The sequence below is a fragment of the Propithecus coquereli genome, unplaced genomic scaffold, assembly GCF_000956105.1.
Source record: "Propithecus coquereli isolate 6110/MARCELLA unplaced genomic scaffold, Pcoq_1.0 Scaffold291, whole genome shotgun sequence".
NCBI lineage: Eukaryota > Metazoa > Chordata > Mammalia > Primates > Indriidae > Propithecus > Propithecus coquereli.
This window is the reverse complement of record NW_012148519.1, coordinates 454,890-468,818: the sequence shown is the minus strand read 5'-3', so window position 1 is coordinate 468,818 and position 13,929 is coordinate 454,890. Positions and strand designations below refer to the sequence as shown.

General features: G+C 46.0%; 1 protein-coding gene across 1 annotated transcript in view; it reads right to left on the bottom strand.

Moving 5' to 3' along the window:
* Positions 1 to 11,569, bottom strand: part of SLFN5 (schlafen family member 5) — a 17,646-nt gene extending 6,077 nt beyond the window's left edge. The window contains exons 1-3 of the mRNA XM_012648621.1: positions 11,489 to 11,569; positions 1,467 to 2,529; positions 343 to 468 (exon numbers count right to left, since the gene is read on the bottom strand). Coding sequence (XP_012504075.1) covers positions 343 to 468; positions 1,467 to 2,478 — 1,138 coding nt within the window. The 5' untranslated portion in view covers positions 2,479 to 2,529; positions 11,489 to 11,569. The remainder of the gene's footprint in view (positions 1 to 342; positions 469 to 1,466; positions 2,530 to 11,488) is intronic.
* Positions 11,570 to 13,929: the final 2,360 nt, after the last annotated feature.

The following is a 13,929-nucleotide window of genomic DNA, read 5'->3' as shown; positions in this document are numbered from 1 at the left end:
TTGAAACTCCTCTGCTTAATCAATCCTCCTGCCTCAGCCTCCCAGGTAGCTGGGACTACAGGCACGTGACACACCACCACATCCAGGCTTAATCTTCAAGTAGTTAATTGTATCCATCTTTTTGTTTCAGTTTAGCACTTTTGTATTTGGCTTAGGAAATCCTTCCCTACACCAATGACAAAAATTACTCATGTACATTTTCTACTAAAAGTTTGTTTATGATATGTAAATCCTTAAACCTTCTGGAACTGATTTTGCATAAAATATAAAATAGGAGTCAATTTTTTTTTCCTACAAATGAACAATTGACATGTTCCAAAGCAACCAGAGATGACAAATTACCTGGAAAGCGACGTTTCCGCTGTTCTTTCAGACATTCCAAATTCTTATGAGTGTACACAGCTCTGCTGCGGGGTGTGGCGGATGACAAACTCAGCTCAAGGACCATCTCAGAAAACCTGGAAATATCTTGGGAAATAAGAACCAAGCGTTCAATATGCAAAAATTCCGACCCCATCTTATAGCTGAGCTGTGTTGCGGAGTCTTTCACTTGGTCTTATAACTCCAGCCACAGCCCACAGATATTCATGTTTATATTCCAAGTTAGCTCAGGAAACCCTACTGAGGTTTCTTCCTGAGGAAAAAAAATAGTGTGGAATAACAGTTTTTAATTTAATTATATTGAAAGAAAACTATTTTTATATTTTTAGAATATGATTCTTTTTAAACAAATATGATTAGAAGATGGGAAGGTCAATGGATATAGATTTCTGAGCAGATTCTGAAATGGAGTTTTGTTTTCTCTGGACTTTTGAAGAAGCTACCATTGATTTTCTTTTATCTAATTTCATCTCAGTCTTTCCTTTTCCAAGGTGGATACATATCACCAACACTGCTCTGTGACTTTTCAATAATGGTTAGCATCACGTGTTTTCTCTCAAAAGGAAATGTGGGAAAAAAGAGGGAAAGCCATGGTTTGGTCGTATTTTGGTTCAAAAGTGGAAGTGGGGCAATGAGAAAGGGAGAATATTTAATCCAGGGAAGCAGACAAGAGTGGGAAGTCGTAGGAAAGTGATACTTAGTTAAAGAGGACATATCTGTACATGTGAAAAAGGAATTTCTTAAATAATTTAATGCAAGTTCATAATTGGGAAGGGAAAGAAAAGATTGGAATATAAACATGATAAAGGATGTGAAAACAGAAATAAGTAGGTCAAACAGCCCCCTGCACCAACCTCTAGTGGGGTTACAGCCTTGAGCATCAGTTGAATGCAGAATATTCAAGATGGTAGGGGGAAGGAAGGGGAGGGACCCCTCCCGCATCTGTAGGAGTTAATAAATCAGGCATCTGCAACTCAGAGAGTACCTCTGTCCCCCAGATTCCAAAGAATACCATAACACCCTTTCCTCTCTGCCCAGCCCATCACCAGCAAACGTTACAATCATTGTTGGTCTTGCTCCCTGACCTGGGTCGGCTTCCATCATCCAAGCTACCCATTCTTTTGTGGCCAGCTGTTTCACACGGCAGTCTTTCATCTGCCAGCAGTTAGGATCTTTGGCAAACACCGCGCAGCAGAATCTCTCCACCTTGATCGCACAGACATATCCATGGAGGGCCCCCTTATCGTGTACTTCAAGGAATTTAATGGCATATCGTATTCCACACCTCCGTGCGCAGAAATGATGGACAGGTAACTTCTTAATACAGCCATTAATAGTATCCCTCAAGGTGGTAAGTTTTATTTTGTGTTGTTCACATCCAATAACTTGGCGGGTCTCATCATGCACACCAAAAAATACATATCCTCCTTCAGTATTTGCGAATGCAGAAACACACTTGGGGAGTCTCTCCTTAATACATTGTGACACATTTGCTGAGAACATTATAAATTTGGTATGTGTGGACTCAGGAAAGTTGAGTTTTTCCAGATACTGAAGCTGTGCTCTATCAAATAAAGCAGCAGCCGAGGCCTCTACGGAACCTTCATGTTGTGCACCTCCCTGAGCTTCCTGTGGCCCTAACGAATTGGAATCATTTACATTCATGGGAGTCTTAGTCCTCCCTTTGAGGAACGCCAGAGCTTCCGGAGAACCCATGACATCAGTAGATGTTCTCTGTCTGTGGTACAAATTGGAGCACAAAGTAGCAACTCGTACACCAGCCTCTGTGTTCCATGATTTCACAAAAATCAAAAAGAGTTTTCCCTGCTGCATCGCATCTAAATAGCCTCTGAAAATCAGGGGCAAATCCAACCCTACTCCATGACTTTCGTAACTGTAGTCTTCATTTTCAATCTCAGCCTTGATCATGCCCCCACCAGAATTCAGCAAAGCACATATTGCTTGCAGGATGATTTCATTTTGTTTCTCCTGAAGTTGAGGGTCCATTTCCCTCCTCTGCTGAGTCCCGAGGATGAGTTTTCCTACATCGAGGACATACTCAGCAAAATTTGTTTCCAAATCAACGTTGAGACTCATCTTCTCAGCACTTGACCTATTCCTGAATAGGCCTATTCCTGAAATGTTCTCCTGAAAAACAGAAAGATAGAACTGTTAGAATAGGACAAGAACAGGGAGGCAGGAAGATTAACAGATTAAGGCCACCCTTCTGAGGTTAGTCACTTCATTATTCCCATCTAGCTTGAGGCCAGATTCATGCATGAATTAAGTGTGTAGGGCAGGTTGAGGAGCTAAGTCCACTGAAAGGCCACTGCCACCGCAGAAATGATCAAGATGTTATTTTTATGCTCTGATTTTGGTAACTTTCTGCCAAGTTCTCTGACTGGCAATGTCTCTCCGGTCACCTGCAGAAAATAGGAAATTTTACAATGATACTTGTGGACTGGAGCCGGAAAGCAACTGGAAAGCTTTCAGAGGTGTCTCTACAGTGTGCTGATGTTTATTGTTTTTCTTCGTTCTTTGTCTTTCTCCTCTCGCTGAGACCTGGTCGATCTTCAGCTTGTTTTATAATAAGCCCAATTTTGGGAAGGAACAAACCAGATTGGATTGGTAATTTATCATTGTTGCTATAGAGCAGATCCTTTAGCTTCTCCTGACCCAAATGGTTCCCATCTTGTCAAAAAAATTATAAATATACATCCTAGCTCTGTTTCTGTGAGCAGAGGCCATTGAGGGGCAGTTTCAGCTACAAAGGCTTAAACAAGACTGAGCCTAACATCTCAGCATCAGGGCGCAACTTGGTCCATATTCAGCTTGCTCCACAGTAACTCTGTGAAACATCAAGCCCTGCTGCAAAAAAAAAGTACTTTAGTAGACAAAAAGAATCTGAGATCCAGTTGGTAGTAAATGTTAGATACACAATATAAACATCGGCAAAAGAGCTCAGTTATTGGGGTCTGCCAGGAAAAGCCACATGTCCCAGCTGCCAAGAATCACCACTGGAATGGCAGGTCCTTGGTGAATTTAACTGTATCCCAAATCTAGTCTTAGGCTTACACGATCATAAAACTAATCTTTTTAGGACCCCGAAGTTGACAGGCCTGAAGGAAACTGATTTATTACCCAAAACTCAAAATAGACTGAAGTATCTGAGCCACAGTGGTACCTGATTACTGTTCGGTGGGAAATGTAACTGTCAGGGAACTTGGGCATTTATTTCAAAGTAACTGACTCTCTTCCTGTAGGTATAGAACGTGTGAAGCCAGATTTCAGAAGGTTGCTTGATATGCATGAAATCAGTTCAAAGGGGGATTTTTGTGACTTGATTGGTCTCACTATCCAATAATTTCGTTCAGCTGTGCTACAGGCAATAACCAAAGGGACGATGGCATAGTATGATAATAAATGGCTTGGGCTGTAGAAGGAGAAAAACCTGAGTTTGCACTCTTCCCCCAGTAGTTGCTAGTTTTCTGTCTTTGGGAAGATTACTAACCTATTTTTTATTTGCTTGTTTGGAGACAGAATCTTGCTCTGTCTCCCAGGCTGAAATGCAGCGGCATCATCCTAGCTCACTGCAACCTCAAACTCCTGGGCTCAGGGGATCCTCCTGCCTCAGCCTCCCAAGTAGCTGGGACTACAGGTGTGTGTCACCACACCACCATGCCTGGCTAATTTTTCTACTTTTTTTTGTAGAGACAGGGTCTCACTACATTGTTCAGGCTGATCTTGAACTCCTGACCTCAAACAATCTTTAAACCACTGAAAGAAAAAAATACCTGTCAACCTAGAATTCTATGCCCTGTGACAATACCTTTTAAAAATGAATGTGACTCAACAACAAAAAGACAAACAACACAATTTTTTAAACGAGCAAAGAACTCGAATAGATGTTTCTCCAAAGAAGATTTATACATGGCCAATAAGCCCATGAAATTATGTTCAACAACATTAGTCATTAGGGAAAAGGAAGTCAAAACCACAATGAGATACCACTTCATACCCACTAGGATGGCTATAATGAAAAAAAAAACTGAAAATAACAAGTGTTGGTGAGGATGTGGAGAAATTGGAACCCTCATACAGTGATGGTGGGAATGTAAAAATGTACAGCCACAGTGGAAAACAGTTTGGAGTTTCTTTGAAATACTAGACAAAGAATTAACATATGACCCAGCAGTTCCACTCCTAAGTACATACCCACCAGAACTGAAACTAGGCACTCAAACAACTTGAGACTCAACAAGTTACAAAGGTTCATAGTAGCACTACTTACAGTAGCTAAAAGGTAGAAACATCCCAAATGTCTATCAACAGAAGAATGGATAAACAAACGGTGCCATATCCATACAATAGAATATTATTCAGCCACAGAAAGGAATGGTTCACTGATACATGTCTCAACGTAGATGAGCCCGGCAAACACGCTTAGTGAAAGGAGCCATCCACATAAGGTCACATACTATAAGATTCCATTTATGTGACGTGTCCAGAATGAATAAAGTCGCTGAAACAGAAATGAGATTGGTGGTTTCCAGGAATTGGGGGAAGAGGGAAATGAGAAGTAACTGCTTAATGGGATTGGATTAAGAAGTGACGAAAGTGTTTTGCAGCTTCATAGAGGGAGTGGTTGACAACATTGTCATTGTACTAAAATGGCACCGATCGGTTCACTTTAAAATGGTTAGTTTGATGTCATGTGAATTGCACTTCAATTTTTTAACATTAATTTTCAAAATGAAGGTGAAATAAAAACTTTCTCAGACGTACAAACGCTGAAAGAATTCATTAACAGGAGGACTGCAATACAAGAAATGTAAAGGAAAGTGCTTCAGGCAGGAAGAAAATGATAAAGTTTAAAAATACACAAAGCAGTGAAGAGCATCAGAAATGGTAACTACACGGGTAAATATGTAAGTTTTTTATAACGTAAATCTCTTTAAAAGAAGAACAAAACTGGAGTACTAAAATTAATTGATTTCAAGCATCGTTAGAAAGTTACAGTAATCACGATCATGTGGTATTGGTATAAAGACAGATAAATAGATTCATGGAACAGAATGAAGAGTTTAGAAACAGACCCACACATATATGACAACTAACCTTCAAAAAAAGTGCAAAGTAGAGAAAGTGTAGTCTTTAACAAATTGGACTGGAAGAGTTAGATATTCTTATGCAAAAGAAATAAACTTCAATCCATAGTTTGCACCATTTATAGAAATGTACTCAAAAAATGCTACAGGCCCAAATGTAAAACCTAAAACGATGTGGAAATAAGTGAAGACTGCCCAAATGAAAACAAGCAGAGGCTATTTATTCAGAGCTCACTATATCAAGGGAGTCAGCCACTATCACTTGAATTTGGCAGAGACTTAAAGGCAGGCACAGGTGTGGGGAAGCTTATGGTGGGGAGAAAAAGGGAAGGCTTCAGGTATGCTCTGATTTGAGATTATTGTCGTGGGGAAGATGGAAGTGGGCTTACTAGAAGTGGGGCATCCTGTGTGATTGGTTTGGGGAACATATTTGATCTTCTCTGGTTGGTCCTGAGTTGGAAGCAGGGGCAAAAATTAGGGAAGCCAGTAGTCCTGACTGCTTTTGGCCAACTGCATTATAGAACGCGGTTTGGCTTCGCTGGCTGTTTGCTGCAGAGGATGTGTTGGGAAGTGGGACACAAGTTTATTTTGAATCCTGTTTCACTTTTGATTTTAAAGCCCTTTCAAAATGTTATAATTCAGACAAAGGGGCTATTTTCCATTCTAATTTCTGTTTTAGCATTAAGTCTCCAATTTCAGGTTTAGCTCCATTGACAAAATGAGATGAAAGGCTGCTGTTACGTCAGCATCTTCTTTAACTTCCCAATGTTGTTGAAAGTTATTTCCTAGTCTAGCCTGAAAAATCTCCTCTAAATTCATCTTTTCCGTGTTTGCATGATTAAATTATGGTCCTAGAAAAATCAGCCAGGCATGGTGGTGCGTGCCTGTAATCCCAGCTCCTTGGGAGGTTAAGACAGGAGGATCACTTGAGCTCAGGAGTTTGAGGTTGCAGTGAGCTATGATGACCCACTGCACTCTAGCCCAGGTGACAGAGCAAGACTCTATCTCAAAAAAATAATATACGGTCTAATCAATTTTTATTGGAAATGTTTTGGGTATGGTTTTTAGGAGACTTTGCCCTACTTTTTGGACCTTTGTATTTTTTACCCTAAGATTTACTGTGGAAAGAGGGATCCCGTAGGTCCCTTTCTGAATCAATCCAATCAGCTTTTGCCCTCTAGGATTTAGTATTTGAGTTTCCAACTGACATGTCTACAAGTTAATACAGCTTAGGTAACCCTGAGTCACATGCAACCAAAAGAATTCTAAATTCTTCCATTAACATTTACTGGTCTTGTCTGGGCTTGGGGAAGTGTTTAAGCACAGCTTTTAATTCAGCTCAGGTCCAAGGTTTGGTCCATAGTTGCCTGCTTCTCTGGCTCAATGGAGAGGGATAGATCTTCAGAGGCACCTGGCATTTTGGAGTTTGGGGAGAGCTCTTGGTTAAAAGGAAGGGGTCTGGACAAAGGGAAGAGAAGGGAGGAGTTGACTGAAGTGCAGGAGAGAGATCAGAGATGGGGGGGTGGAGAGAGAGCTGGATACCAGGAGGCAATGGGACAGCAAGGAGGGGAAGGATTTACTAGGGAAATGAGTCTAATCGGTTGCTGCTTCAGTGCGTCAAATTGCTCATGAGCTTTGGGCAAAGAATCTTTTAATGAAACAACTTCTGATTCAGAATCTCATTTGGAGATCTCTGCACACCAATCAAAAACTTCTGTCCAATTGGTTCCGAGAAATCATATTCCTTCACTTTTCTAAAGTGCCTCTCAAATGAACAATTTTTTTTCAAGTCAAATGTTCCCCAGAGTGGCCACTAAAGGCCCAAATCATCCTTGAAGTTATGCCATTTAGGAAGGCAGGTGCACAAGTTAGCATTGTGCATATAAGAAGCAGTTTTTCCTAAAGAGGGAGGCTCTAGACCCCAGGCGAGCTGGTGACTGTCGGTAGGAATGCAATGCTTGTACACTTCGTGTCTAAAGTCCCCAGCCTTACAGTTGGCCACCTCTGAACACAGACCTGATAATCTGTGCCCCTCCCGAGAAGGAGGAAAACCAGAGAGGACACTCTCCCTGGATCACAGTGAAGATCAAATACTCAAGGTGGAAGGACAACCTCATCTGGTTTTACTGGTGACTCACAGCAAAGTTTTTCCAAGTGGACACCAGTTCAGGGAGAACCACAAACTCGCTGGCTGTGAGGTCAATGGAACAGGCGTATAGAGCCTGTGCCTGTGTTCTACCCTGTCATTGTCCTTCCCAGGACATTTTTTAAATGGCACAACACAAACTAATAAAAAAGAGAGCAAAAAGGGATGGAAGGGAATGTCTTGATTCCACCAAGGATGCCAAACAAATGGGAACCAATAACAAAAGCCAAGAACAAAACCCAGGTACCAAACTGAGCATAAGTATTAATAGCTGAGGAACTCAACACACAAAAAAGAGAAGTTCAGAGCCAGTGCTGACTTACCACATCAGCACAAGCTCAACAAGCTGCTAGCAGCGAGGCACCGGTGGCCTCTGTAGGTACCACACCTGGTTGAAGGCTGGGGTCCACAGTGATAGGAAGTGGTATATTGGTGGAAGCTCCAGGAAAACTGTGGCTATTAGTGAAGACCACACAGATGGGAACAAGTAGAGGCTATTTATTCAGAGCTCACTATAATAAGGGAGTCAGCCACCATCACTTGCATTTGGCAGAGACTCAAAACCAGGCAGGGGAGTGGGAAAGCTTTGTAGTGACCAAAAGGGAAGGCTCAGGTATGGTGTGATTCAAGGTTGTTGTCACAGGGAAGCTGCAGGCAGGCTAACTCAGAAAGGGGTGCCCTGCATGATTAGTTTGGAAAACATACTTGGCTTTCTGTGGTTGATCCTGAGTTGCAAGTGGGAGCAAAAATTAGGCAAGTGGTCAGTTATTGGCCAAGTCCTGACCACTGCTGGCTAACTGCCAGTGAGGTGTTTGTTTGGGTTCCCAGGCTGGTTGCTGTAGAGATTGTCGGTCAGAGTTCTATTTTTATATATGGGCTGGCCATTGTCCACATGTATATTAAGTCTCTCAACTATAAAACTTCTAGAGGAAAATATAGGAGAAAATATTTTTCCTTGGGTTAGGCAAACATTTCTTAAAGATGACACTAAATACACAATACATAAAAGGAAAAAAATGATATATTGGACTTTAAGATCTTTTCCTCTAAGAACTCAACCTCTTTTAAGAGGTTGAAAATACAAGCCCCTGACTGGAAGGAAATATTCACAAATTATATATCTGATAAAGGACTTGTATCTAGATTATATACAGAGTACTCAAAAACTAATGATAAGGCCTGGGTGAGTGGTTCACGCCTGTAATCCTAGCACTCTGGGAGGCTGAGGTGGGAAGATTGCTTGAAGTCAGGAGTTCAAGACTAGCCTGAGCAAGAGCGAGACCCTGTCTCTACTAAAAATAGGAAAATTAGCTGGGCGTCGTGGCACGCACCTATAGTCCCAGCTACATGGGAGGCTGAGGTAGGAAGATTGCTTGAGCCCAGGAGTTTGAAGTTGCTATTGTTGGGGAAATTTCAAATGCTAATTCCGCTTAAAACCAGGAAGGAAGCTAAGTAGAATTATGCGCCTGTTAGCTAAAACCACAAAACAGTTAAGCAAAGTTATGAGCCTGTTACAACTTTAATGCTTGTAAGAAGTGCTGCTAATTGGCTATCTTTTAAATCCTATTGCTAATTGGCTAATCATTTATGCTTGTATGCTATTGGATATGTCTAACCCCAAAAAAGTATAAAACCTGACAAAAATAAGGAAGCGGTGCTCAGAATTTGGAGACAAGTCTCCTCTGGGTCCGCCGGCGAGAATAAACGCTGACTCTCCAACTCTCTGCGTGCCGCTCGGTTATTCCTTTGGGACCAGTCTCTGTAACACTTGCTGTAACACTATGAGCTAGGCTGATGCCACGGCATTCTACTTAGGGCAACAGAGACTCTGTCTCAAAGAAAAATAGTCTCAAATTCTGCATACTCCACACAGAGACCTTTATATGCCCCCTAAATTCACTTGACAATGATGCCCTGTGCTTTCCACTACATGTAGTACATTTACACTTCTCAAGTTTGCCAACTCTTCTCTCAGTAGAACACAGCAGGCTCTCCTAACCGCCAGAGAAAATTACTCCAGCAAAATAAAAGAAAATGTGCTGTCTTCCCATACAGGTGCATAAAAGCAGGAAGTATTTTGCTCCTTTAAATTGCCCTTGTAGATCTTTTTTTTCCTAGCAAAGGAATCCTCTAAGACACCTGGTCTCCAGAGACTATTGCTCCGGCCTGTGAATGTGTCCATCAGCCTTGAGAGATACTGAATTATGAATTTACTTACGTCCTGTTGCCATGACAATAATACTGAAATCCATTTCTGTTTTCTGGTAGATATACAGTAGTCCCTCCTTATCCTTGATTTCCTCTTCCGAGGTTTCAGTTACTGTGGTCAACCACAGTCCAAAAATATTAAATGAAAAATTCCAGAAATAAACAATCAGTTTTAAATCGCACCCATTCTGAATAGCATGATGAAGTCTCATGTTTTCCGCTCCCTGCAGCCCTGGCGGTGAACCATCCCTCTGTCCAGCCATCCACCCTGTATGCGCTTCCTCCCTACTCCCTCCCCTCTCCCTTAGTCACTTGGTGGACTGACTGTGGCAGTGCTTGTGTTCAAGTAACCCTTATTTTACCTAATGGCCCCAAAGAGCAAGAGTAGTGATGCTGACAATTCAGATATGCCAAAGAGAAGCCATAAAGTGCTTCCTTTAAGTGAAAAGGTGAAAGTATAGGGAAAAAATAGTATGTAATCCCTACAGACTCTGTTCCCTACTATCTGCGGTTTCGGAACGCAACCCCCTGTATAAGGGGGGATTACTGTAAAAACCTGTGAATTTTCATAAACCGGCGATGAGTGGATCATGGCATTTCCCTCTTCTTCCACTTGCATGGAGGTAATAAAACTTGTGACTGCTCATTTTTTAAAACAAAAGAGTTTAAGTCTTGCGACATTTAAATGAATACTTCTGGCATAGAGTGCTCGCCTGGTATCCGGCCCCAGGAAGTCTCACCTCCTCACCCCGCGCCACACAGACCGATTAAGAATCAGTTTCTGTTTCCCCACCAAGGCAGGCGCAGGCTCGTCCCCCTTTGGATCAAGGCCAGACTTTAAGTCACAGCCCGGGTCTCCTCCTAGAGGCTTTAGGTCCCAACCACCACGTCCGCCACGCCCCACCGGCAGGGGAACGGGCGGGGCTATTACAAAAGCCCCACAGCCGAGCAGCCCCTCTCTCCAGCACTAGTCCTAAAGGATTTCCTTCCGGCTCCTAGGACAGTCTCGTGCAAACGGGAAACCGGATCACTCCCGCAGCCGCAGCCTCTGAGGACAATCCACAGGGGCTCTAGTTAGCCACTTTACTGAGGATACGGGGCTGCACCGGCTACCCCGGAGCCTGCCCACCCTGTGGGATGTCTGTCGGTTTGGAGACCGACCTTCCAAGCCAGGGGCTTACGGGCAAGCCTCCGGAACACCGCGCCTTGTAAACAGACTGGACACTGACCCTATTTGTCCCCAGGCCACAACTTCACTTGGCTTCATCCTCGGGAGCGTCGGTACTCAATTTAGCCGTTATCTCTGAAGCCCTTCGTGCTCCTGAACCACGGGGAAATTTTACCAAGCTTGGTTTGGTAAGACTTAGGCGGTGCCGCTCCGCGCCTCTCCCTCCTCCCCAGCTCGCCCGGCGTCCCAGGCTTCCCGGCGCCAGGGTCCCCACAGCCCGCTGGGGCTGGAAGTTGCGCCGGAGAGTCCACAAACCCAGTCTCTCGAGCGGGAAAGCAGCTGTCCCGGCAAGCTCGGGCCTGGGAAGCTGCGGTCGCCGCACCCCGCCTTCGCCACAGCACCCTCGGAGAACCGGCGGGGACCTGGGCAGGTTTTTGGAGGATTTGCGCAAACAAGCGCGGGGGACTCGCTCGTTACCTGACGGTGTTTCTCCTCTGCAGCGCGTCCCCCTCCCGGAGTAAGCCACCGAGCCTCCCAAGTCCAGAGCAGAGACCTCGACCCTGCAGTCCCGGTCCTTATATCAGCCGGGCTCGGTGACACTCCACGGGGCGGGGCGTCGCGCAGCAGACGGACAGCCCAGTCGTGTCGTCTACACGGACTGGGAAACCCACTCCTGCAAAGACGACAGCCTTGGTTAACTTTGGGTGGATTGGGGAGGCTGAGGAGGAGGCTTCTTTGTTGCTCCTCTGCGTCGTCCGATTAATTTTTTCGAGATTTGCAGTTCTTACTCCACCCAGGGAAGGAGATCTGGGCGCAACCCCGGGTCCTCCAGACCTCCCCAGCCCCTCTCCGGGTCTGCCCGGGATGCCCCGGGCTCAGGGGCGCTCCGGAGTCTCTTCGCCCCGCGCCTCCGAGTCCCTGGATTCCTGCTAGAATTCGCGCGTCCTCGGCTCGGCTCTCCGGCTGCCGGGGCGCAGGGGGAAGGGAAGGAGGGGGAAGTGGGGTAGGGGGAGTTGACAGATGCGGGCACAGCAGCGCGCAGGCGAAGTAGAAAATTAAGCATCTGCTTTCGCCCCCACCCCCGCCCCCAATAATTCGTGCATGTCGATTCCGCCTCCTTTCTTTTGCCGGTGCTTTAATTTGTGAAGGGGTGATGCCAGCGGCTAAGGGCGCCGACCGAGGCCCGCCCTGCGTAGGTGTGGCGGCCGGAGCGACCCGGGCAGGCGCCGGCAGGGGCTCGTTGCTGACCGGAAAGGGAAACTGTTCTTTGGATTCGTCGCCCACTGCAGACGTCGTCACATCCCGGGCTTATGCGGGACAGTCGGTTTTCAGTTTGTTGTCTTAATTCTATTACCAAACTTGTACTGGGCGTTCGCGAAGGGTCTGACTCTGCTACGCCCGACCCTGGGGACCGGCCGGTGCGGTGGCGCGCGCTGCTGCTGGGCGGTGGCCGCTGCGGGAAACCGAAGGGAGGGAGCCGGACCCGCATCGGCGCAGGGTGGGCAAGGGAACGGGGAGCGGGCTGCTGGGGGCAGATTCGAGCCCGCACCCCGGGGGCGTAAGTAGCGTTTGGGGACTCCTGGAGCATTCAGTGCAGTTCTGAGTCCAACTGCTCCTTTCTTGGCGCCTTCCTTCCGCCCTTCCTCCGCCCTCTTAAAATTCTGGTGAGTAGATGTTTCTTCATCTCAAATCTTCCAACGTCCGCGCCCAGAGCACCCCTGGAGTCCCCCCAGCAAGACCCTGTATCTCCCACCTTCTGCCCAAGAGCTCGAGGTCTCAGCGGACCGGGCTGAGGAAGCAGACTGCCTTGAGCTCGAGCCAGGCGGGGACTGGGCCGCTGCGGTCTGGCCCGGGAGCGCTGGGCGGTCTCGCTCACTTCCCAAGCGTGAGCGTTTCTCTGCAGCGCGTCTCCCTCCCCGAGTAAGCCACGGAGTCTCCCAAATCCAGAGCAGAGACCTCGACCCTGCAGTCCCGTCCTTGTGTTATCCCTAAACCCGCCAGGGATCAGGCTCGACCAGACCCCTTGGGCATGAGGAGAATCCCGAGCTTTGAGCTCGGGAAACAAGGTCACTGTAGGACTGCACAGGTCTCTGGGGAGGCTACCTCGCTGCCCAAGCGCATTCAAACGCCTGCCCAGAAAGCAGGAGGCTCCCGAGGCTCTGCCCCTTCCTGGGACTCCCTCACGGTCACTCTCCACAGGGCCCCGTGCAGGCCGGACAGCGTGGGGAGACAAGGATGCCGGCCTATCACCAGAAAATCAAGGCAGAGGGAAAGGTCTGGAAGACATCACTTGTGGCCGTCGCTGGAGCCTGGGGTTAGAGGATGGCTCTTCAAGTTTTAAATGTTTTGCCAAGTAGCTAAGGTGTACATCAAGTACAAAAAACTAATAAATTGAATACGTGTATTCACCAGGCAGCCTGAACAATGCATCGAAACTGTATGTAAATGGTATCACGCTGTATGCATTCTGCAGAACTTGCTCCCATGCCTTAACATTTTGCTTTAAAGATTTATCCATAAATCTAGATCGCTCATTTTCACTGCTGTATGAGCTGGATTCTTCCTGCCCATCTTTCCATCTATCCCCTTTGGTCCCCACATTATCTAGGTCTCCCCAACCCTTCCTGCAGAAGACCTCAGACCCACCAGCTTCCAGGTCATAATTGCTCCAGCCCCACATCCGCATCTCTGGCCCTGCCCGCCTCTCCCAATACCACCTCCCACCCGGAGTTCCCAAGCTCCTGGAGCGTCATGAGGAAGGAAGTGCCTTGGTAAAATGTTGTCCTTCCAGCTTTGTTTGGAGTGGAAGGGGAATAAGGACAGATGAGATTTATTCTGAGTATTAAATCAAGTTTTAAAGCAGAACCCTTAGCCAGGCTTGGTGGTGCACACCTGTAGTCCCAGCTGCTTGAGAGGCT